At 38.8% G+C, this 25,646-nt stretch overlaps 1 protein-coding gene across 12 annotated transcripts in view; it reads left to right on the top strand.

Moving 5' to 3' along the window:
* IL15 (interleukin 15) overlaps positions 1-25,199 on the top strand; it is a 92,318-nt gene extending 67,119 nt beyond the window's left edge. For 6 of the 12 annotated variants that reach the window (XM_051819274.2, XM_017347246.3, XM_008267272.4 and 3 more), the window contains 6 exons: positions 9,453-9,551; positions 10,554-10,651; positions 12,620-12,704; positions 19,498-19,542; positions 22,059-22,196; positions 24,799-25,199. In XM_051819274.2, coding sequence (XP_051675234.1) covers positions 9,540-9,551; positions 10,554-10,651; positions 12,620-12,704; positions 19,498-19,542; positions 22,059-22,196; positions 24,799-24,912 — 492 coding nt within the window. In that variant the 5' untranslated portion in view covers positions 9,453-9,539 and the 3' untranslated portion in view covers positions 24,913-25,199. 12 annotated transcript variants of the gene reach the window in all.
* The last annotated feature ends 447 nt before the right edge of the window (positions 25,200-25,646 follow it).

The raw sequence follows: 25,646 nt of genomic DNA, 5'->3' as shown, positions 1-25,646 counted from the left end.
TTGCTCGTTAGTTACTTAAACCCAGGTGTAAATTATTATTGTTTTGTATTCTATTCTTTTTTATATCCCACATCTTTCTTTTTTCTTGGGTAACTTTTTAATAAAGACTTTGGATTTTATTTGAATTTCAGACAGGGAGAGAAAGGAGGGAGAGAGAGAGAGAGAGAAAGAGAGATCTTCCATCAGCTTGTTCACTCCCCAAATGGCCACAATGGCCGGAGCTGGATTAGATTCAAGCCAGGAGCCAGGAACTCTATCCCTCTGTCTGAGTCTCTCTCTCATAGGTGCAGGGACCCAAGCATTTCAGCCATCTTCGACTGCCTTCCCAGGCACATTAACGGCAGCTGGATCAGAAGCACAGTGGCCTAGACTCAAATGAGCACTCCAATATGGGATGGCAATGTCACAAGAGGTAGCTTAAACTGCTGCACCCAACACCAAGCCCAGATAGCTTTTTTATTGTCTTTTAATAAGATTATTATTTTTTCACAGACATTCTGTGTGTCTGATATTTTCTAAGGTCTGTTATAAGAGAGAATGTTGTCTATCCTGTTTCTCTAATAATAGTGGCTTTCTAATTCATTTCCCTTGGAACTTTGAAAGATGATGGGTTGTTTTCGTGTAGGTGACATGATTAAATTCATTCTGATTCTTGTCCTTAAATAACTTGCTGTCAGCGTTTCTTATCCTGGAATTATGAAATTTAATTTAAGGTTTTTTGTGTTTTTAATTTATCTTTTTGGTCTTTAAGTGTGAAAGTTTGCATTTTTTAACTCTGAAATTTTTTATGATTTTTTTAATTATTTCACTTTTCCATTCTATTTCCTGTCCCTTCTGGATCTCCTTTTAGATACTGTTTGGAATTTCTAGACATATCTCATAATTTCCAACTTTCTGTCCTTTTCTAATGTGGTTTAGGAGAACTTCTCCACCTTAAGAAGTGCTTTTGGAAAGTGTCCTGAGGAACAGGTCTCACAGACTATTCTAGGCAGCAGGTTAAGTATCTGCCATAGCCATGCTAACCTGAGGAAGCTGTACAGTGCACCTATCCTAGAGAAATTTATTGGCTAGAATTTTTCAAATACACTTGCAAACATTTTTCAAAAGCATTTATACAAAGTGACAAAAAAAGCATGAGTCTGTTGCTACATAACTATGATCAGAGAGCAGTAAGAGCACCTCCCAGATGCCCTCTAGCTGTATACATGCACATTTTCTTTTCTACTTAGGTGATAGACTGCCCGAGGTGTTTCCTATGTTCATTTCATGTAATGTCATCTGTTTAATAAATGTTCTTTCCAGTAGCATTGACAGCTAAGTTGTTCCAATCTTATTTCTACTTCTTTCCTTTGCTGTTAAATATTATTTCAATGGATTATGGTTTGATATGGAAACATTTTGATAGAATTTAGTAATTTATTTTGTTTTAAGCATTCCTAAGAACTTAAAGTCGTTTCATTAAAGTAAACACAGACATATGCATGTGTGCACAAACACACTCACTTATCTTTCTATGAAATAGTATTTTTTAAGAAGAAGAAACATCCTACCTATTGATATATTTTTTGTTTTGATAAATTGTGAGATTTATGGGCCAGTTTTAGTCCATTTTCTGTTGCTATGACAAAATACACAATGATGGGTAGTCATAAATCAAAAGGCTTGTTTTATCTCACAGTTTTAGAGAGGATGAGTTCAAGAGCAGGTGGACCCAGAAGTGCGGCTTTTGGTGAGGGCCTCCAGATGAGTGTTATAATGGAGGGTGTATGTGCAAGAGAGAACTATCATATGCCATGACAGGAAGCCAGAGAGATTCGGGAGCCAGGTGTGGCCTTTTATAACAACCTGGTTTTGCAGAAACTAATCCCTTCCAAGGGTTCACTTCCAATGCCCTAATCACCTCTCACTGGGCCTTATGTCTTCAAGTTTCTGTCACCTCTTAGCACCACATTGTGGACCAAGATTCCAACATATGAACCTTAGGAGAACAAATCACATCTAAACCACAGGAAAACCCTGTCGATATATTATGTAATTTTGTATGAAAATCAGGTACAAACTTCTGGTCTTATGTGGTATGAAGCAATTTTTGAAAATCCAGCAGTAATCCATGGTAATATAGTTTATCATCTTTAGCCTTAATGTTGGTTACAGATTATGTTTAAGGAAATTTCTTATTTAAAAAATTCATATAGATATTAATTGAAAACAGCTTGAAGGCAATTACTGAAAAAAAATGCCAGTGTTGTTATGGTAGGAGGATTTGAGTCTTTTAAAGATATTACTTTTTGAGGCTTACTCAAATTAGAACTGATTAAAAGATCCATAGAGGTCAGAAGTTGTCAGCAAATTGACTATTTATTAAAATAGTGGGTTGGTGGCTCAAATCCACCAACCACATGCTTTGATAAATAATGTTGTGTTGAAACTCAGCCATACCTATTCATTTATGGATTTTATTCATTGTCTGTGGCTTCTTTTCACACTGTAGTGGCCAAGTTAAGTGGTTGTGATGAAGACCGCAGGACTTGTAAAGCCTGCAATATTTATTATCTGGCACTTTGCAGAAAGTGTTCAGCACTGTGTGCTCTAGGCACCAGTGACAGTGTGCACACTCTCACACTGTTAGGGAAATGACTCACTGTTCCCTGCAAACATATTACACTTGTTTGCATACGTCCTTGCCTGGGCACTTTCCTCTACCTAGATGCTGTTGCTTTCCATACTTGTGCCTAAAATCCTTCCAGTATTCATGCGCTGCCTGGACAGATCTCCCAGTCACTCCTTCATATATACTCTAAAATCCCTTACCTTTCTATTGTTTATGCATTCTTGGCATCCAGATAACAAGTATGTTATCTGTTATGTATAACAGTTCTGTACTTATTCCCAGCTACCCATTCTTTGCAGCTCACTATGGCTCAGAAAAAAGATAGGCAAGTTCTATGAGTAATCTCACTGTATGACCATTTACAACCATGACCTTCCAGTAAGTCAGGCTGTCATCCTATGCTCACCTCTGTTCATTCTCTCTGTTGCCTCCATGGTTATTTCATGTCGTACTCTGTACACAAAGCCCCAGCTTCTCCTTCCATTCCCCCTCTCTATTTATGAATTTTGTCTTAATTTTACTGAGAAAATTAAAACCTGGTTGAGAATTTACACCTGATAGCCCTTGCACCTTTATACTCAGCCTTCCTTCTTGTGCCAGTGAACAACTCAGCTCCCGCCCCACAGTGCCTGCAATACCCTCCCCTTCCTCGCTGGCTTGAGAGCATCACTCAGGCACTTCAGTCCCAACTCTCTACCGTCCTCAACTTTCTCCTCTCGTATCAGCCAGCTCCATCAACATGTGAACATGCTGCATCTCCTCTACTTTCTGCCACCTTCTACCACTCCCCATCCTTTCCCACTTTGAAGCAACATTCTTGAAAATATTGCCTGCACTAGCAGTTCACAAATCCTTTTCTTACACTTTATCCTCAACCTCCTATCTCTGTTACACCCATAAAGTTGCTCTTGGCAGGGTCATGAATGATTTATTCCTTGCCAAGACCCTGGCCACTGCTCAGTCTGTGTCTTTCATGACCCATAAGCACTTTTACCTCAACTATCATTTCCTTTTCCATGATCTACTTCTCCCAATTGACTTCCGTTCTACAATACTCTATTCTCCCCTTTGCATTGGTCATTTCTTTTGATTCTTCTTTACCAATTGATTGTTTTCTCCCCAACTAATAACTAATACTGAAGTACCCAGACTCAGTCTTTGGTACTTTTCTCTAACCTACACCAGTCCCATGGCTCTCATACCGATATTTAGTCCAGACTCTTCCCACATATCCAACATCCTGTTCAACATTCCTACACTGATACCTAGTGGGCATCTCAAATTCAGCATGCCAACAACAGCCTTACTTATTCAGGTTGATAGTAGCTCCATGTTCTCAGTAGCTCAGGGCAAAAGATTTGGTGGAATGCTCCATCTCTCTTTTACCCTTATAATCCATGTTTAATCTGTCAGGAAATTCTGTCGGCTCTCTAATAAGAGGCTGTTTCCAGACTCTAATCACCTGCTACCCCTCGCTGCAGCCATCACCATCTCTCACCTGGATTACTACTTCTATCCCCATAGAACCCTCTGCTGCCCTTGACTCAGGAGCCAGAGGGACATATTAATTTAAGTTTTTCAAAAGATTTATTTATTTATTTGAAAGTTTGTTACAAGGCAGGAGAGAGAGAGAGAGAGAATGAGAGAGAGAGAGAGAGGAAGAGAGAGAGAGATCTTCTGTCTTGATTCATTCCCCAAATATTATAATAGCAGGTTCTGGCCAAGCCAAAGCCAGGAGTCTTGAACTCCATTTGAGTCTCCCACATGGATGTGGGGGACATGTACTTGGGCCATCTTCCTCTGCTTTCACAAGCGCATTAACAGGGAGCTGGATCAGAAGTGCAGCAGCTGAGACTCTAAACAGTGCTCATATAGGATGCTAGTGTCACAGGTGGCAGCTTAACCCACTTTACCACAGTGCTGGCCCAATGCCTGAGAGATTCTTAACAAAGAAATTCAGACTATGTCAATTATATGTAGTGATTTCTCATTTTCAGATCCTTGCAGTAACTGAAATGTCCTGACTAGATCTAGATCCACCCTTTACCACCTACGTTTTGACGTCATCTCAGACTGCTCTCCCTTGCTCACTCCACTTCTCCTTTTCTTTCTTTTATTTTTTCTCTTCTTTAAGATTTATTTATTTGAATGTCAGAGTTACAGAGAGAGAAAGAAATATATAGAGAGACAGATCTTCCATATACTGGTTCAGTCCCCAAATAGCCACAATGGCCATGGCTGGGCCAAGCCAAAGCCAGGAACCAGGAGCTTCTCCGAGGTCTCTCACATGGGTGGCAAAGGCCCAAGCACTTGGGCCATCTTCACTGCTTTTTCAGGCCATTAGTAGAGAGCTGGATCAGAAGTGGAGCAGCGGGACTTGAACAGGTGCTCATATGGGATGTTGGCACTGCATGTGGCGGTCTTACATGTTACGCCACAGAGCTGGCCCCACATTGGCCCCTTTTCTGTCCCCCAAAGTCACAGGTTGGCTGCTGCCCTGGAGACCTTGCTTCAGCTGTTCCTACCACATCAAATGCTGTTCTTTAAGACATCGTTGGAGCTAATGCCCTTGTTATGTGTGTTTTGTCCAATTTTGCATTCTTGATAAACTATTCTGAACATCCTACAAAAACTTGCAACACCATGCTTCTAATCTCATTCTGTGTTTTTTTTTTTTTCCGTAGTATTTGTAACTCTCTGATCAAATATAAAATGAACTTACTTGGTTTGTTATGTATGGTCTGACTTCCTGAAATAAAGGTTATTTTTCTCTTGCAATCAATGATGCAACCCAAGGTCATACAAAACAGCCCATAGTAAGTGCTCAACTAATATTGACTAATTGACTTAAGGACAGCAGTGCTGTCTTACAGTCTTTATACTCAGTCTTGGCTTGCCTTCTTCTTTAGCTTAACTTAGTTTTTTTTTTTTTTGAGTAAACAAGTGGTATATATTCAGAGTAATGCAATGCTTACATGTCTTTTATTAGTAAATCTATTTATAAATTTGAAATGTGTGACTGGACAAGTAAATAAGCAGAACAGAACAACATTGCAAGTATGTTTGTTAGGAAAAGAGTGCAGATTGCTGCCTCCTCACATGGGGCACAAAAATACCAGGAAAAGAGTTGCAGCACGGGGAGGAGGCAGGAATATAAATCTACAGCCAGAGCAAGTTTATTCAGAGACAGTAAATCCGCAGAGGTGACCAGCTGCCAGCGTTTTCTCTATGGAGTTCGAAATGTGTTGCCTCCTCCCTCCCCTTGCTCAATCCAGATGATATGGAAACATTTTCATGGCTCTATGCATGCCATATACCAGAACTGAGTGCCGGAACACCTGTCAGGAGACCCAGACTGGGCTTTCTTATATCTTAGGAGGGCTAGGGGTTGGGGCCGGGGTAGGAGGCAGCAGGCAGAGGCGAATTCCTCCACACTGGTCTTTCAAGTGGCCTCTGGGCCTCTGAACCTGGGGAAGAATGCAGGGGTGGGGTTAAAGACAATTACGATTCAAGGACAAGGAATAAATTCTGATATTCATCTACCTTTTGGGCAATGAGCAGGAATGGCTGAGGCTTATGTGTTTGTTCCATCAATGTTAGCTTTTATTTCCTCTCTGGGAAGAACTGCAACGCTTGTACAGAATGTAATATGTTATTTTCACAAAGCAGTCCAGCATTAAAGCTGCCAGAGCTGCCCCACTGTGTTGAACTGGCCATTCTCTGGGAAGTTGCCCTCCTGAGCAGTATCATCCTGCTAAGATGGCAGTGGTGCCATGCGGCTGGCAGTCACCCTGCAGTGAGACCTAGTTATAAGGTCCAGAACTCTCCTGCCTAAAACCCTGTGAATAGCTCCTGGAGGTTTGGCCTGGGATTTCATCTTTTCTATTGTCAGATCTAGGACCCACAGTAATGAAGCAGAAACCAAAGAGGGACTGATTATGAGGGCATTTCATGACTGTTTGCAATTAGTATGGCAGAATTAAACACTGCTTCTATAGTTCTTCAAATAATGTGGCAGAAAGGGAAGTAGAAAGTTTCCACTCTATATTTGCCTCCTCGAAAGTAATTACATTGGTGTCAGCCACTTCTTCCTAAAAGGTGTTTTGTGAAAGTCTAATGACAGAATGCAGATGTAATGTATGTAAACGTGAGTTCCCTTGTGTGGCAGAATTGTTTGAGGGACCTGCTTTTGCATACTCAGAGAGCAGTAGCTTTTTATTATTCCCATGGGTTGATTCAGATACTTTCTCTATGGAGTCGAAATGTGTTGCCTCCTCCCTCCCCTTGCTCAATCCAGATGATATGGAAACATTTTCATGGCTCTATGCATGCCATATACCAGAACTGAGTCACTTAACCTCTCACAAAATCGGTTTCTTCACTGTAAAATAAGAGTAGCTTCTCCCACTTAAAGATATTCCCAGTATCAAATGCAATATATATGAAATATAAAACATTAGATAAACAATATTTATTCTAGTTAATATTTCATCATGGATAGTGGGTATATTACTATATATATAATTAATACATATATACTACTATATATGTATATATACTAACTATATATAGTTATCATTGGTTCCTGCTCCCAAAGAAAAGATAGCACGTTTTTGTGTTTTCAGGTTTCTGTGACCCACAGGATTCACACACACACAAACTTACACACACACACGCACACCCATATATTTTCAGTACAATTTTTAGTCTGCGAAACTATAGCATGTGGCAGGTTGATTGTTTGGGAAAACCCAGATCCTTCACTGTCAGCTCAGAAAGCCTTGTTCTTTTGCCGAGTCACGATCACAGCTGTGACATGTTCCTTTCCAGCTACACAGGTTCCCATTACCATTATTTTGTTAGACGCTTTGGAGGATGCTTCCTCCTGCATCCCTCCAGTTGGCAACCGTATTCTATTGTGCAGCACTGTGGCCAGAGCACTTATTCTTCTTTATGAGTACTTACAACAGCAGGGAGTCACCGGGCAGGGCAGTGAAGTCCACTGTGACATTTCAGAGACCCCCTGCTAGAGGAGCACACGATGATTCCCCATTGTTCGGAAAGTAGCTTCCCAAGGCCAGATTAAAAACTGTATCACCCTTCCCAGTACTCAAGGCCAAATCGATAAATACTATTATTGTTTCAACAATGTGGAATTTGGGATTCCACAACAATGCAGGGAATTTAAGAGGCTTTAGATGAAATTACAAAGATAATTGGGAGTTTTATAAGAAATTTGAAGCACTGAGATAACACAAAGAGAGTGACTGTAAGATGAGAGCAATGAAGAGGATTTGCTTTAACTAAATGAATTAATGAGTGATTTAGATCATGCTTAATTGGAAGATTTGATTTAATATGTTTTGTCAGACAAAAAGTATTCCTGCTGGATATATCCTTACGGTATCTTGCTTAATATCTAGATAAATGTTAACTTTCCCTTTTAAGAGTAATTCATCGCCGGAGCCGCAGCTCACTAGGCTAATCCTCCACCTTGTGGCACCGGTAGCCCGGGTTCTAGTCCTGGTTGGGGTGCCGGATTCTGTCCCTGTTGCCCCTCTTCCAGGCCAGCTCTCTGCTGTGGCCAGGGAGTGCAGTGGAGGATGGCCCAAGTGCTTGGGCCGACCAGGAGAAGCACCTGGCTCCTGCCTTCGGATCAGCACAGTGCGCCGGCCGCAGCGGCCATTGAAGGGTGAACCAACGGCAAAGGAAGACCTTTCTCTCTGTCTCTCTCTCTCACTGTCCACTCTGCCTGTCAAAAAAGAAAAGAGTAATTCATTATATATTTTTAATAATAACTTTTTGAATTGAACAACTGGGAAGTCTAATAATTTAGTTATCTGAGTTATTGAAATTAATCACAGTGAATACTTGTGTTCAGGGGATGTGGCACATTGAACTTTGTGGAGGAGGTCAACAAATGCATACTATATTTAAGCTATATTTAAATGACAATATGAATAAAAGTTTTTACTTCAAATATTTTTATTTTAAATATTTTAAATTAAATGTAGTCAAATGAGAGAAAGTTCGATTTTCACTTTCTTTACCAGCTTTGAATTAGAAAAAAATAGAATTTTGTTATTTACAAAATTTTCAAATGATGTTTCAGTTAATAGTCATTTATTTCATCAGACTGAAGACATTTATTTAAGGTCTGTACAAAGAGTTATTGCTGTGTAAGTTAGACTAACAGGCAGCGGTTATACGAATTCAAGTATTTGGTTATATCTGCTTTTCATATACATCGCTCTGGAATTTGTCAATTCAGGGACATAATGTAGCAAAGCGTTTGGGTTTTGTAATTAGACAAACTAGGTCTGAAATTTTGGTTGTAATGTTTTTTGCTGTGGGGTTTCAGTAGCTTGCCCTAATGCTGTTAACCTTACCCTACAGTAGTATTGTGAGAATTAATTGTGATCCAGCATATATTAAGTAAGTAATAAAGCATCCATTAAAAAGTAGGTGCCGGGAAGGCATTTGGCCTAACAGTTAAGACATCAGTTAAAATGACTACATCCCACATTGGAGTTTTAATACCTGGCTCCAACTCTTGACTCCACTTTCCTGCTAATGCACATTGTTCACTCAAGTGATTGAGTTTTAGCTACCCATGTGGGAGAATTGATTGAGTTTCCAGCTCCTGATTTCAGTTTGTCAGTCCCAGATGTTGCAGGCATTTGGGAAGCGAATCAGTGGATGAAAGTTCACTTTCTATCTGTCTGTCCATCTTCTCCAAAAAATAAAGTCAGTGCTAAATGAATACTAATTCCCTCCCTTTCTTTCCCCCATGCTGTCTGCCTGTTTTAATGGATCATCCCTCACCCTCGCTGTTTTCTAGGAGGCATTCTGGATGGATGGCTGCTGGAAACCCATCGTCATAGCCAGCTCTTCTTCAGTTCTTAAGGATTTACCCTGGCATTGAGTAATGAGAATTTCGGTAGGAAAACATAAATGAAATCAGCATACAGATTTTTCTTAACAAATCACTTGTAATTTAGATATTTCATAATAAGTTATATGATTATTCTCTAATGATATTGGGATGTCACACATATCTGTTCACATAAGGTTTATTCCTATTTTGAAGAAAAATAAAATAGGTTTTTAAGAGCTCTATTAATAATCTTGCTACATGCTTCATGCCATTGTGAATACATTATTCCACTTATCTAACTCTATTTTGTTTGTTAAATGTCTATCTACTGTGTAAATTATGTAGTCTTTGAGGGCAAGGCCTGGTATTATTCATATCTTCAGTGTAGACTAAATGAAGCAAAGACTCTTGGTGTGCAAAGTGGTAATTAACACTACTTTTTGAAACTATTAAAGATTTGACAACCCACAAGAAGAAGATAAAAGTATTAAAACTCTGGAAAATGTTGAGATAAATAACTTTTCCAAATTACCAAGAAAATTATATAATGTCTGTCAGGAAGGAAAAGAACATATTTAATTGATTCCATTTTATCCATTTTTTCTCTAGGTGATGTTAACATATAATTAATTTTATACAGTCACATGAAATTAACATAGAAATACTGCTTCCATGTTAGCAATGTATGTTATTATACTTATGTTAGCCTGTTAAAAAAGGAGAGAAGGATGAATGAGAAGTCAAAGAATAAGAAAAAAATTGAGTGGTCATATTGATATATATATACAGTTCACTTATATGTAACCTTGTTAAGTTGTTAACATTGACATTCATCTGAAGAAATATCTGTTAATGAATTTAGAACATAAGAGACAGACTTGGAGGTAAGGGAGAAAAAGCAGAAAAACAAAGATAAATTTTAAGTTTCATCATTTCTACTAATGATCATTAATTGTAAAATTGTGATAAAAGCACATTTTGCATATAAAAAAGAATAAGACATTGTTTTAAACTTAAGCTTTCTGCTAAAAATATTATCATCTTGTCTATAATTCTGTTTTTCAGAAACCGTATCTGAGAAGTACTTCCATCCAGTGCTACCTGTGTTTACTCCTAAACAGTCATTTTTTAGCTGAGGCTGGCATTCATGTCTTCATTTTTGGGTAATGTTTTGTTTTCTTAAAAAGATTTACTTATTTATTTGAAAGGCAGAGTGAAGGAGAGAGAGGGAGAGACTTTCCTAATTGCTACAACAGTCAAGGTAGTGCCTGGCCAGAACCAGGAGCCAGGAGTCGGGAACTCCATCTGTTTCTCCCACATGGGTGGCAAGGACCCACATATTCGAACCATCAAATGAAGCTTCCCAGGCACATCAGCAGGAGCTGTATTGGAAGCAGAGTTGCCAGCACTCCATCCAACACTCTGATATGGGATGCCAGCATCTACTGAGCCACAATGCCAGCCCCTAATTTTACCATAAGTATCATTAGATTAATGGCCATATGATTGCCTTTGAATATCTTCCCCATTAAAGTGGTTCATCTTCAGTTTTCTCATATTTATTAGTACTCAGTATTCAGGATGTTATAGAAGGAAGATTATACGGATTTGGGAGGCTTGGTGAACACCTTGATGAGAATTTCTATTTCTTGCCATATTCCCAAAGAGTAGTGCGTTCTTCAAATAATACAGGCCTCTTGATACCTGGCTAATCTTGGAAATACCTCACTTACTGATACCTCACATGCTGTTCACAGCAGTGGGTATTAAGGATTCACTGTGTTACTTTTCTAATCTGTTCCTGGCACTGACTCTTCCTATTCCCTGACTGCTATTTTGGTTCCATATAAAAGGTTTTTTCCTTTATTTAGATTTTTGCTTTTTCTTCTAATAAAGATCCATATTTTCCTGTGCCTATTAACTTTTTCCTTTCTCTTAGATTCAACTACTATTATGCAGTCAGTTGGCCTAAAGCATACACACTATTGTTCTGTACTGTGACTGCTGTTTCATTTTCACTGTACTGATACCTTACTTAGGCTATAAGAAAACAGAGTTGTACAACTAAATTTTCCTCATAAGAAAGAGTAGCGTCGGCTGTCATGCTTCTTTACAAGACACATCAGGGGCTGGTGCTGTGGTGTAGCAGGTAAACCACCCCCTGCAGTGCCAGCATCCCAAATGGGCGCTGGTTCAAGTCCCAGCTGCTCCACTTCCAATTTAGCTCTCTGCTAATCGCCTAGGAAAGCACTAGAAGATGGCCCAAGTCCTTGGGACCCTGCACCCATGTGGGAGACCCGGAAGAAGCTCCTGGATCCTGGCTTTGTATCAGCACAGCTCCAGCTGTTGAGGTCAATTGGGGAGTGAACCAGGGGATGGACCTCTCTCTCTCTCTCTCTATCTCCTTCTCTCTCTGTGTGACTCTATGAAATAAATAAATAAATCTTTTCTTTTCTTTTAAAAAGACCCTTCAGAGAGTGACTGTATTTCCTGAAGCTCCAGGAATCATTCCATAATCATTTGATTGCTGTTAGTGCCTTTTTCTGGATATCAAATTAAAATTTTTACCGAAGTGAATAAATATATGATTATTCAGCCCAGATTGGGCTAAAGTCTACAATATTTGTGAAGAAACCTGCTGCAAGCATAGTAGTAGCATGAGCATATGAAAGGGGCTAAATTGACACACTGTAAAGAACACTTACTGTTGAAATCATTACATGAAAATGATTATTGCTTATTTTAAGAACTTTATCTATTTGTTAGACCTAAAACTTTCTAAAGAACCTCTACTTAAATAAATTTAATGTTTCAGTTAGAAACATTTATTTGGGCACTAAACACACATCTGGTACTGTTTTTCTCCCTTTGTGATAAATTGATCAAGGTTATTTATGAATTATGACTGCAATTAGGCTCCTAGCTAATTGGTCAAGACTTGAGTTACACCTAAAGTGTCAAGGTTGTATTATATTTTTGATATTTATATTTCTCTATAGCTGTTGAATACAGAGAAAAAGGGCAACACTGGTCCTTTCAATAGTCCAAATAAAACAACTCTTGATTGCTCCTTCAATTATAAGCACTAGTGTGCTCATTCCAAATGCTTTTCTGTGTGCTTTCCTTTCCAGCTGTATCAGTGCAGGTCTTCCTAAAACAGAAGCCAACTGGCATGATGTCATTAGTGATCTGAAAAGAATTGAAGATCTTATAAAAGTGAGTACTCATTTGTCCATAAAATTGCTGGCATAATTTCTATGATGTATGTTTCTCCTTGTGTTTTCTGTCACTTTTAATGAGATCTCATTGACCCAATATTTTTGTGGAAAGGTATGAGCTCTCTGAAGCCCCAAAATCTTTTGCTTACATTTTCAAGCTGTAATTATGTATAAAGCAATACATAGTCTAGCCTGAAGGGTCTCTATAGGTCAGACACTTCTTGGCCTAGCTCAAGAAACTAGGGAGGTTGGTGGCACCTGCATGGGAAATGGCTTCATCCAGGCAAGCGCTCACTCAGCTGTGGACTAGAGGTCCTCTTCTGCAACCTGGCAGAACCAGTGGGCAAGAGAAAGAGAGAGACTAGGATCCTCACTCAAAATCATGATCTGGAGAACTGTATTTTAGCCCTGGTGGCCAGAGTCTCCCATCCTCTCCCTGGAGAAATCAGATGGCCTAGGCTGGAAAAGTACCTCTTTTCACAGTAGCTGAAACCAAAATGTGAGAGCCTGAAGCTTACCAAACTAGCACCTAAGAGGTGCTGAAGACTAAACTGCCACTATCGTTGCAGTATACCTAAGCAAGTCAGAACTTGCATGTGAAATCTAATTGAAATGGATTTAGGTTGGACCATAATCTAACAACACAGCCACAATGCCACGATACAATTGAAAATCAGTCATGATGCCAAAAAGCAGGAAAGTTATGGCTTGAATGAGAAAAGGCAATCAACAGAATCCAAAATCAAGATGGGTCATATGATGGAATTATCCAACGTGGATTTGAAAAGCAGTTATTATAAAAAAATTCAAAAAGCAATTACAAATGCCTGTGAAACAAATAAAAAGAGAGAAATCCTTAGCAGAGAATTAGAAAATATAAAAGGAACCAAATGGAAATTAAATAACTGAAAAATACATAACTAAAATATAAAACATTCAAAACAAGTGCTAATTAGCAAAGTAACTATTATAAGGGAAAGTCAACTATATTGAAGATAGAATACTATGTAGAAAACTGTCCCAAAAAGGCTTGGAGATCTTGAGGACAATCATAAAAGATCCAGCAGCTGTATTTTCAGCATCACAGAAGAAGAAGAGAGAGTATATCGAGTAACAGCCAGAGATGGGCAGAGTTGATCACGGAACGTAAATCAGCTAAACTATCTACAAGAAACTCACATCAAGTACAATGGCATAGGTCAGCGGAAACTAAAGGAATAGAAAAGGATATACTATGCAGTGAATACTGCCCTCCCCGAGCAGCCGGCCCTGCATTGCCTTCAACATGTGAGCTTATTTGTCTGTGCAGTCACAGTTAATGAGGTGACAATGAGGTCATCCTAGAATGGGGTGGGCCTTAAATCCAATAACTAGAGCTTTTATAAGAAACAGAAAAGACCCAACGAAACCCACTGGGTGGAATGTTGTATAAAGATAGAGGTGGAATGATGCAGCTACAGGCTCAGGAAGGCCAAGGATTGCCAAGGTTCACCAGCAGCTTGGGAAAGACGCGGGAGGATTTTTCTCTAGAGCCTTCAGAATCAGCATGGCCCAGCCAGCACCTTGATTTTGTTCATCTCCAGAAACACGAGTGAGCAAAATTCTGTTGGTGTAAACCACTCACTCACTTTGTGGTATTTTGTGTATATCAGCTCTAGGAAACTAATACACTTGCACACATTAATTTAAAACAAAAGAGGCTATATTTATATTAGATAAATTAGACTAAAAAGCAAATAAAATTTCCTGAGGCTGGAGAAACATTACATAATAATAGCAGATATCTCCAAGAGAAAAATATACTATCTTAAATACATATATATACACACATATATATATGTATACATATATGTATATATACTTGAGATATTATATATAATGCATCATATATAAATTTATTATTTATTATATATTATATTAATATATTATACTATAATATGTTATATATTATTATATGTTGTGTATTATATATGATATATTGTATATTATATATACTATAATATATTATATATAATATCTTAAGTATATATATATGCACCAAACAATAGTCTCTAAATTCATGAAGCACAAAGTAACATAACTGAAGGGACAAAATAGAAAAACTCATAATTAGAGCCAAGGACTTCATTGTTTCCTTCTCTGTAACTAATAGAACTATCATACAGAAAATCAGAAAGAATATAGACAAACACAGAACAACCAACCCACATGACATAATCTAATACATGAAACACTCCTCTCGACAATAGAATATGCTTTTCTAAAAAAGGTTTTTATTATTTATTTGAGAGGTAGAGTTACAGTCAGAGAGAGGGAGAGACAGAGAGAGAGGTCTTCCATCTGCTGGTTTACTCGCCCAATGGCCACAACGGCCAGAGCTGGGCTGATCTGAAGCCAGGAGCCTCTTCTGGGTCTCCCACATGGGTACAGGGGCCCAAGCACTTGTCCATTTTCCACTACTTTCTCAGGACATAAGCAGAGAGCTGGATTCAAAGAGGAGCAACTGGAACACAAACTGGCACCCACATGGGATGCTGGGGCTTAGCCTACTATGCCACAGTGCTGGCCCCAGAATTTTTTTTTTTTTTTTTTTTTTTTTTTTTTTTAGCATCCATGGAGCATTTATCAGGACTGAACATATTCTGGCCTGGGAAATAAAATAGGAAAAGTATGAGAATTTGAATCATACATACAGAATATATTCTTAGGCCACAGTGGAATCAAAGTAGAAGTCATTAGCACAAATACAATAGGAACATCTCTGAAAACTTGAGGATTACATAGTCTAATTCTAAATAATCAAAGGGTCAAAGAGCAAGTCATAATGAATATTGAAAATGGATAAACTGCCTGAAAATGAAATACAGAGCAAGAAGACATGTGGGATGCTGTTTAAGCAATATTGAGAGGAAAACATTAAAAACCAAGTAACTACACTCAAAAAGAACAGAGATATCAAGTCAAGGAACTTTGTTACCATCTCACGAAACTAGAAAAATTGCAAACCCAACACAACCAGTAGGAATGCATGAATTAAAATTAAATAAACAAATAAATTAAGAATTTCAGGAAGGGGCCAGCGCTGTGGAGCAGCGGGTTAAAGCTCTGGCCTGGAATGCCGGCATCCCATATGGGCACCGGTTCTAGTCCCAGCAGCTCCTCTTCCAATCCCGCTCTCTGCTATGGCATGGGAAATCAGTAGCAGTAGCATGGGCCCCTGAACCCTTGTGGGAGACCCAGAAGAAGCTCCTGGCTCCTGGTCTCAGATCAGCACAGCTCCCGCCATTGAAACCATCTGGGGAGTGAACCAGCGGGTGGAAGACCTCTCTCTCTGTCTCTACCTCTCTCTGTAACTCTGTCTTTCAAATAAATAAAATAAATCTTAAAAAAAAAAAGAAATTCAGGAAAACAAAGAAAAGCACAATGAAAGATAATGTTGGTTATATAGAATGATCAGTAAAATTGTGAGTGGCCGGCGCCATGGTGCACTAGGTTAATCTTCCACCTGTGGCGCTGGCATCCCATATGGGAGCCAGGTTCCAGTCCCAGTTGCTCCTCTTCCAGTTCAGGTCTCTGCTGTGGCCCTGGAGGGCAGTGGAGGATGGCCCAAGTGCTTGGGCCCTTACACCCGCATGGGAAACCAAGAAGAAGCCCCTGGCTCCTAGCTTCAGATCGGCACAGCTCCAGCTATAGTGGCCATTTGGGGAGTGAACCAACAGTAGGAAGACCTTTTTCTCTGTCTCTCTCTCTCACTGTCTATAACTCTACCTGTCAAATAAATTAAAAATAAATACATAAAATAAAATTGCTAGACTTTTAGTAAGACTGGCAAAGATAAAAAGATTGAAGATGCAAATTACCAATATCAGGATAATAAGAAAAAAATTAATGCACAATGGTACCCTTACAAATATGACAACTTAGAGGAAATGGACCAATTCTTTAAAAGCTGCAAACTATGATAACATAACCAAGATGAAGTTGGTAATCCAGCCTCCCTTATAACCACTTAAAGACATTGAATTTATCATACAAAAGCCCTCAAAAAAGAATCTTCAGACCTACATGATGTCATTGTATCTTTTCCCCAAATATTCAAAGAAAAATTCACAATTTTACAGTATTTTATAGAAAATAGAAGAGAAAGAAGCACTTTTCTACCGAATTGAGGAGGCCAGTATTACTCCGGTGCTAAAGCAGATACATTACCAAATAGAAAATTACAATTAGCTCTAATGAACTTCAAAATAAAATTCCTTGATAAAATATCAGCAAATCAAATAACAAAGTGGCATATGAAAAAGATTATAAATGGTGAGCAAGCGCAATGTATTCCAAGTATGCAAAGTCTTGTTCAGTATTTGAAAATCAATATAGGCTATCACATTATCAGGCTAAGTCATAAAATCACCTGTTAATGGTCTCTATTTTGTTCCTATCTCCAATTTCAAATGTTGAAATTCTTACTGCTGGCACCTCAGAATGTGTTTTGAGATGCGTTCTAAAAAGAGAGAATTAAGGGGCCAGCTCTAGGGCATAGCTGGTAAAGCCGCTGCCTGCAGCACAGGCATCCCATATGGGTGCTGGTTCAAGTCATGACTGTGCCACTTCCAATCCAGCTCTTTGCTGTGGCCTGGGAAAGCAGTAGAAGATTAACCAAGTCCTTAGGCCCCTGCACCTACATGGGAGACTTGAAAGAAGCTCCTGGCTCCTGGATTCAGTAGGTGCAGATCCAGCAGTTGCAGTCATCTAGGGCATGAACCAGCAAGATGGAAGACCTCTCTCTGCCTCTGCCTGTCTGTAACTCTGCCTTTCAAATAAATGAATAAATCTTTTTTTAAAAAAAAAAAAAAAGAATGAATAAAGTCAAAATGAGGTCACTGGGTTAGGTCCTAAACCCATCTGTCTGGTATTCTTCAAAAAAGGTAAGAGGAGGATACAGATACACAGAGTGAAGACACCAAGAGAAAGCGGTCAATATTAGCCAAGCAAGGAGGTCTCAGAGGAAACCAGCCTTATACACCTTGATGTCAGACTTCTGGTCTTCAGACTATGACAAAATAGATTTGCGTTTTTTAAACCAACCAGTCTGTGATACTTTGTCATGGTATCCCTGTATCACCCATTCAAGTTAAAATTTCTCAGCAAAGTAGAGACAAGGAGAACCTCCTCAATTTGAGAACACAAAACCTAGCAACAACCCTACAACTGCTGTGCTTCAGTGGTGAGTGAAAGATGGGATGCTTTCCCCTAGCAACAGAAGAAAAGCATACATGTAGGCTTTCCCCATTTTCATTCAACATAGCAGAAAAAATAAATAAATAGCATGCAGATTGGAAAGGAAAGAGATAAATCTCCTCAACAAGCTTTCTATTTTTTTTTTTGTTTTGTTTTGAAGAGCACCAAATCTGAGTGTATTTTATTTAGATGCAGATTAAAATAACATTGACATCTCTTCAGGCACCAGTAAGAATGTCCAAAATAAAAAAGAATTGCTGATAATGTCAAATAAATGTAATTAGACTAGTGATAATTCTGGAAAGACTGTGAAGGAATTGAATCATTCATTCCTGCTAAGAATATAAAATGGCACAGCCACTCCATAGTCTGACGGCTTCCTGTAAAAGATGTGCATTTTCCATCTGATCTAACAGTTAGACATATTCTTGGATATTTACCCCACAGAAATGAAACTTTGCATTCACAGATAAGCATTCACATAAGTATTCATAGAGCTTTGTTCATTTGCTCCAAACCACAAATGAGCACTGTGTGCTTCAGTAGATGAATAGCTATTGTTAGGCTGGATGGATCTAAAGAGAATTATATTGTGTGAAAAAGCCAGTCTCCACTCTAGTACGCCCATACAGTGGAAAATCATTCAGTGATGAAAAATAAAAGGGCTATCAAGCCATGAAAAGAATTGGAAAAAACTTGAAAGTATAATAGTAAGTGAAGGAAGCCAATCTGAAAAGACTTCATACTGTATGATCCCACATACATGGAATTTTGGAAAATGGAAAACTATGGAGAAAGTTTTAAACATCAATGGTTGCCAAGGGTTGGGGGAAAGGCAGTGAAACTGTTCTATATGATGCTGTAATAGTGAATGCATGTCACTATACGTTTGTCAAGACACGGAGAAATTGAGACATAAAAAATGAACCCTAATAGACTGTAGACTTAATAATGTAGCAATATTGACTCAGTTGTAACAAACGTACCACACTAATTCAAGACCTTAAAAATAGGGAAAACTGGATTAGGGTAACAGAGCATATGAGAGTGCTATAATTTCAGTTCATTTTCTGTAAATCCACAACCTCTCAAAAAAAAAGAGAATATTTTAAAGCTAAACATCCAAAATCATAGACATGGAGAACAGAGAAGGGTTAGCTGGAGATCAGCAGGATAAAGTGGTGGTGGGAAGATGAGATGAGATGAGAGGGTGGCGGGTTTGCCTGTACAAGAAGAGCAGGAGGAGCCTCATCACGATAGAACCGTTTTGAGTGAGTGATGAAACTGCACAGACATGTGCACACACATACCCACTATAGTATGTATGTCAGTTTTCTGGCTATAATATGACACTGGTTATGCAAGGTATTGCATTGGGGGAAACCTGATGAAAGGTACACAGGATCTCTGTATTTTCTCTTACACTTGATATGAATATAAACTTATCTCCAGAAATTTAATTTAAAAAGCTGAGGTTTTTTTCAGGATGTTGTATTCATATTATCTAAAACGAGGCATGGATTTTCATGTTGTTGAATTCTGTTTCCTTTCAGTCCATCCATATTGATGCTACTTTATATACTGAGAGTGATGCTCATGTGAGTACAGTATTTTATTCAAAATTGCTTTACTTTCCAGTTTTCAAAAGTCTAAGAAGTGCATTTTCACTACTTAATTAAAATGTGTGTTTTAGAATTAAATTGTTATATTAAATTCATTTATTTGATAGAAAGAGACAGAGAAAATGTCCCATTCACCGGTTCATTCTACAAATGCCCATAATGACTTAGGCTGAGTTAGGCATGGCTGAGAGACAGTAATTCAATCCAGGTCACCATGTTCATGACAGGGACTCAACCACTTCAGCCATCACTTGCTGCCTCCAGGGGAAGGAATTGGCAGGAAGTTGGAACCAGCAGTGGAGGGAATCACTTGCTGCCTCCAAGGGTTCACATTAGCAGGAAGCTGGAACCAGGGATAGAGGGAACTTGTACCCAGGCACTCTGATATGGGACGCAGACATGCTAAGTGGCAGCCTAACTGCTAGGCCAAATGTTTGTCCCCATGTGCAGGTTTTAATCTAACTTATAATGTGCTCTTATATGATGAATGAAATTTATAAGTGATTGTTGAGGTTGTTTGACTTGAGGAGAAAACTTCATAAATGCTTTTTTATAATGATGCCAAATCAAAATAAAAAAACCCCTTTTCTATCAATGTCAAACAAAATATATTATGTGTTCTTGTGATGTAGTTGCGTCTTGATGCAGTCAGATGCACGAATCAGATTGAGTGATTCAACTTAAAAGTATCCAGCATCTCAGTTATTTCCAGTGCCGCAGTATGTCAGCAAGTCTAATTGTGGTTTCTACAAGTTGCTTAAAGGCATCTGTGTTCCTCCTTTTCCGGGATTCCCTACTTTTGTCAGGAAAGAGTTTTGACTAAATATTCTCTAGGTGAGAAAAGAAATATAATCTATAAACCTGATCAGAATTCAAAAATGACCTTGAACTTACTTCGTAAATATATTTATATTGCCTAAAGCAAACATGATTGCAGTCATGATCTTAATCATTTTTCTCTGGATTGTTACTAAAACCAAGAAAACAAACTATGTTGTGTGCGTTCAACACAATATTCTGTCTCAGTTAGAATTTCTCTGAAATAGAAAGCATTGTCCCCACTCAAACTTTCTAAGCATTGGAAAGAAGCCACATCCAAACACTGGAAAAAAGCAGTATCTCTCGATCACTAGGGTACTGCTGCTGCACTCCTCTGGCCTAAGCATCTTTTCTATTTTCATTTGTTTTTCAAAGCAGAAAGCATTCAGCTAACCACCAACACTTAACATTCTGAGATTTTTTGGTTTTGCCAGATAATCTTGTAGCTCATGGGTTGTAGAAAGAACCCAAATTTGAAATTCAGATTTGAATACTGACTCAGCCACTTCCTCCTGAGTTACCTTGGAAGTAATTCAATATTTCTGAACCTCGGTTTCGTTTTTGCTAGTATGGTGACAATATTTGCTTTTCAATCCTAAGCAGCTACTGTTGGGGGTAAAGGACATTGCTAGTCCCAGGCACATAGATTTGCTCCTGTATTTATTCCTTTATTCAGTGATCATGTGGATTGCTTGCAGGGTCCCGAGCACTGTGCAAGCCATTGTGAACACAGAGTCACTGGAATCATGATCAAATCTCCACATGTTCATTAAATATTTCCTTTCTTTGAAATTTAGGATTTAAATAAAGTAACTAATGTGGGAAAGGTATTTTTGTGGTAATCTTTCTGATACATTCAGCTATGGATAGGTACGATATCTGCTTTGATTTTTCTAATAAATTTCTTGGAATCACTTATGCCTCTGAAAATTTGGAACTTGCAGGTATAGGATGATTACAATTAAAATGATAATATATAGTCTGATTTTTAAACATTCTTACAATTGACTGTATTGATATTTTGAGAGTCTAGGGGTCCAATATTACTCTTTCCATAGGAGAAATGTGCTCCTCTTTCTACTCTTTCTAGGTTCTCTAGTTTTATGTTCTTTCTCCTGCACAATAGTGATATTCTTTGTAATTATTTTATTGGTTTGTTTCGATTTTTATTTCTAAGCCAAAAGAAAAAATTAAACTGAATGCTCATAAAATTTGAAGAGCATTATGTATGTTTATAAAATCCTTGACTTCAGGCGCCAGCGCTGTGGCTTAATGCCCTGGGCTGAAGCACTGGCATCCCATATGGGCACCAGTTCTAGTCCTGGCTGCTCCTCTTCTGATCTGGCTCTCTGCTGTGGCCTGGGATAGCAGTGGAGGATGGCTCAAGTGCTTGGGTCCCTGCACCTGCGTGGGAGACCCGGAGGAAGCTCCTGGCTCCTGGCTTAGGATCGGCACAGCTCCGGCCGTTGTGGTCATCTGGGGAGTGAACCAACGGATGGAGGACCACTCTCACTCTCTGCCTTTCCTCTCTCTGTGTAACTCTGACTTTCAAATAAATAAATAAATCTTTTAAAAAAGTCCTTGACTGAAAAAATTCAAAATTGCATGAATGTAAAATTGAATAATGAGAAAATATTTTTTTCAAAATGGTTCTCTGTAACTTTTATTTTTAGCCCAATTGCAAAGTCACAGCGATGAAGTGCTTTCTCCTGGAGTTACGAGTTATTTCTCATGAGTCCAGAAACATGGACATTAATGAAACAGTACAAAACCTTATCATCCTAGCAAATACCAGTTTATCTTCTAAAGGGGTGAGTTATCTAGAAGTTACACAGAGCCACATCCGATGCTTTTGGCTTCATTGTGGGAAGTTATTAATGGACAAGCAGATCCTCCTAAAGGGCACTTGGGTGACAGCGTTCAAATCCAGTGGAGTGACATCTGAAAGTGACAACATTGTAGGCATGCACACCATCCAGAATTACTCATGTGCTTATTTGGTAAACAAACATTTGCTGAATAATGTTAGACAGTGTGTATTGATGCCAGGTCCTAGTGGTAAGCCAAACAGGTTATTCACCTCTAGGTGTTTATCCTCAGGTGCACCTGACAGACAGTAGTCTACTGACATAATCAAGTATAGTAGTAGCTCACATTTATTGAGTTACTATGGTGGACCAGACACTATTCTTCAAGCTATAACTGGGCGGCAGTTCACTTAATCCTCACAATACATATGTGAAGTAGTTATCCTTATCTCTGTATGAGGTTTGAAGAAATTGGAGCACTGGGCTTAGATGAAACACAGTCGAATGGGCAGCCATGATTCTTTCCCAGGAAGTTTCACTCTGGAGTCAGTCCTCTTTTTCCTGGAAATGCAAATTTTTAAAAAGAATAATGAAAGTATTAATATTTAAATATAATTTTGCATATCTTAGGTAATATGGGCAGTGGAATGTTCCAGAACATTGCTGGCAACTCTCATGGTAGCTGTGGGATGAACACACAAATGCCCTGATGTACAAAGAATGATGGCTTTCATGGCAAATCACTAGTGTCCAAAGCGATAGGAGTTTTATATTGCGGAGGTGATAATAAAATTAGTTCATTTAATAAATCCTGGTGCTCAAGACACAGGATGAAAAAAAAATCACAATCCCTGCTCACAATTAACCAATAAGCAAATGAATAATTATACAGTTATTTATTAAGTCCAGTGACAAAAAAGAAGGCAGATAAGGAGGGACAGAAGTCCTAGTTTAGAGACAGTTTAACTAATAAGCTGAAATTTGACCAGGGTGTGAAGGACTGAGCCTCAAGGGTACCAACAGAAGTGTGTTCTGGCAGAGGCAACTGAACATTCAAAGACCCTGAGCTAGTGTGTCTGGGATGCCAGGATGCTGTAGTGTCTCAGTGATGTCACTTCTTACAGTTGCAATCCCTCCCCGACTTTAGCATTCCCTGTGTTCTTCCCTGCATGTCTACCATCTGACATATTATACATTTTGCTTAGTGAGTATTGGCTGTTTTTCCTACTAGAATAACAGCTTCAAAAGGGCAAATGTTTCTTTCTTTTTTTTTTTTTTTTCCAGCATGGAATCCCAATTCCCGGAACAATGCCTTGTATAGACTAAACACTCAATATACTTATGAAATGGAGTTATTGCTAACAAACTCTTGTGATAGGTAATCTCCATCTCACCCAGGGAGAGTGAGCCATGGAGCAGACAACTTATGGCAGTATTAGTGTTGAAGCTTGGTGTTCATCTCTCTGGTCACCCTCATCTTGACAGTGTGGCCTGCATACTGGAGTGAGTGGCAGGCCAGCAAGGCCGAGATGTGGAGAGTTTCCACTGATTATGTCGACTGGAATGAGTCACTTCATATCTCTGCCTTCCTGTTTGACATGATTATTTTCAGGATCAAATAGGACAGCACTATATGAAATATGACCGTGCTGAGCATTGACTATGTGCTTGATAAACACTGGTGAATCTGAATTCCAAAAGCTTAATGGATTTAAAATCTAATTTGGAATTTTGCTGGCACAGCCCCCATGGTTCAGATGATCTCTAAAAAGTTTATTCATGACTGCTGCATTTGAAACATTCTCATTATTCATGAGACTGTGTTTGAATTACAGCAATTTGTGATATTCACCTAAATGGCCCCACTGAGCCAAAATGTCCAGATGATTACCATGTGCTGGGTCCCATGCTGAGTGCTAGGCAAACAAAAATGCATGGTCTTGCCCTCCTGGAAGAGAGCTTAGAAAACAGTGGTATATGAAGTATACCATAATACATAGTATATGAGATACTGTGAGAAATGTCTGAACAAAGATTCTGGGACCTGGAGAAGGCATATGGAACCTAAGGCTGGGGAGCTCAGGGGTCCAGGGTAGCTTTCCTAAAGGAGACAACACCTGAACAAACTGTGTGAGTAGCAGCAGCTACATTAGCAAGGCAGAGGGGCATCTAATGGTATGATGTGTGCATGGGAGTGGAAGGCGGGGATCACTCTGTGATTTTGTCCCCCACAGTAGAGGTGGTGGTGAAAGCTTAAAGAAATAGGTCAGGAAAGAACCTGTGTGCTAAGGGGGTGGGTGCATGAGGTGGGTGTTGAACTTAATGCCTAATGCTAGGGGTAGATGGTAAGACACCACTGAAAGGCTTTAAACTGGAAGTTCATAGCTTGGTAGACACAGCTTTTTTTTTTTTCAATAACCTTTATCTACTATAGAAAGAAAATGCCCATATCAAATCTACTAGTTCTCTGTTGTCATAGTTCTTCCTAATGTACATTAATTGGCCAAAGTTTTTATGTCTCCAGAACCAGAAAGTTCAAATGATGTGATATCCCTAGGAAAGAAGTGCATTAGGCATGCCCAGCTAATTCTTTCTTTTTGTTCAGCAGAATGTAACGGAATCTGGTTGCAAAGAATGTGAGGAACTGGAGGAAAAAAATATTACTGAATTTTTGCAGAGTTTTATACATATTGTACAAATGTTCATCAATTCTCCTTGACTGCCGTGGATCCTGTGCAGTGTTTCCATTATTAACAAACTCCTTCCTGCTGCTTGGAGGCAACAAGACACTGCATTTCAAATGTGCTGCCAGAACACGTTTTTCCTGCAAGCAGATGAGAAGGGGTTGGATCAAATGAAATCCTAGAAATAAAGGTACAAAAATGAATAACATAGTGACTACAGACTTTGTACAGACATATTTTGCTAGCTTGTTTTTAATTTATTGAGATTGTATATATGTGTAGCATGATGAAAAATGTTGAATAAATTTGTGTATATATTTTATCATTTGCAATTGCGTTGGTATTTTACCTCTTATGGAAACATAGGGAGCAGTCACTGAAGGGGAGAGTCAAATCATGTAACAGATGGTAGGACTGGGTACCAGTACCACAGGTCCACACCCATGCTGGGATGCTCCTGCCAGAGGGGAACCACTGACAAGTATGCCTCTCTGACTTCTCCACTGGATGTAGTAATGAGGAAAAATTGGCTACCAACAAGGAAAACAGGAAACATGTGTGAACCCTGGGCTTTACTCTGTAACGTAATTATTGGTACATAAAACTCCTGTCATGAAAGAAAGAAATTGCAATACAGGGCATGCAATGGACAATACTGAATCACAGGTGGTGGTGGTGGTAACTTTTGGTGATAGGAAGGATGATATACAGAAAACTAATATCAATATTTTATTTCATGCTTTCCCAAGTACAGATATTTTATTTTCAT

Source organism: Oryctolagus cuniculus, chromosome 8 (genome assembly GCF_964237555.1).
Source record: "Oryctolagus cuniculus chromosome 8, mOryCun1.1, whole genome shotgun sequence".
In the NCBI taxonomy this organism is placed as follows: domain Eukaryota; kingdom Metazoa; phylum Chordata; class Mammalia; order Lagomorpha; family Leporidae; genus Oryctolagus; species Oryctolagus cuniculus.
The sequence above is the reverse complement of the archived record's forward strand: the minus strand, read 5'-3'. Positions and strand labels throughout refer to the sequence as shown.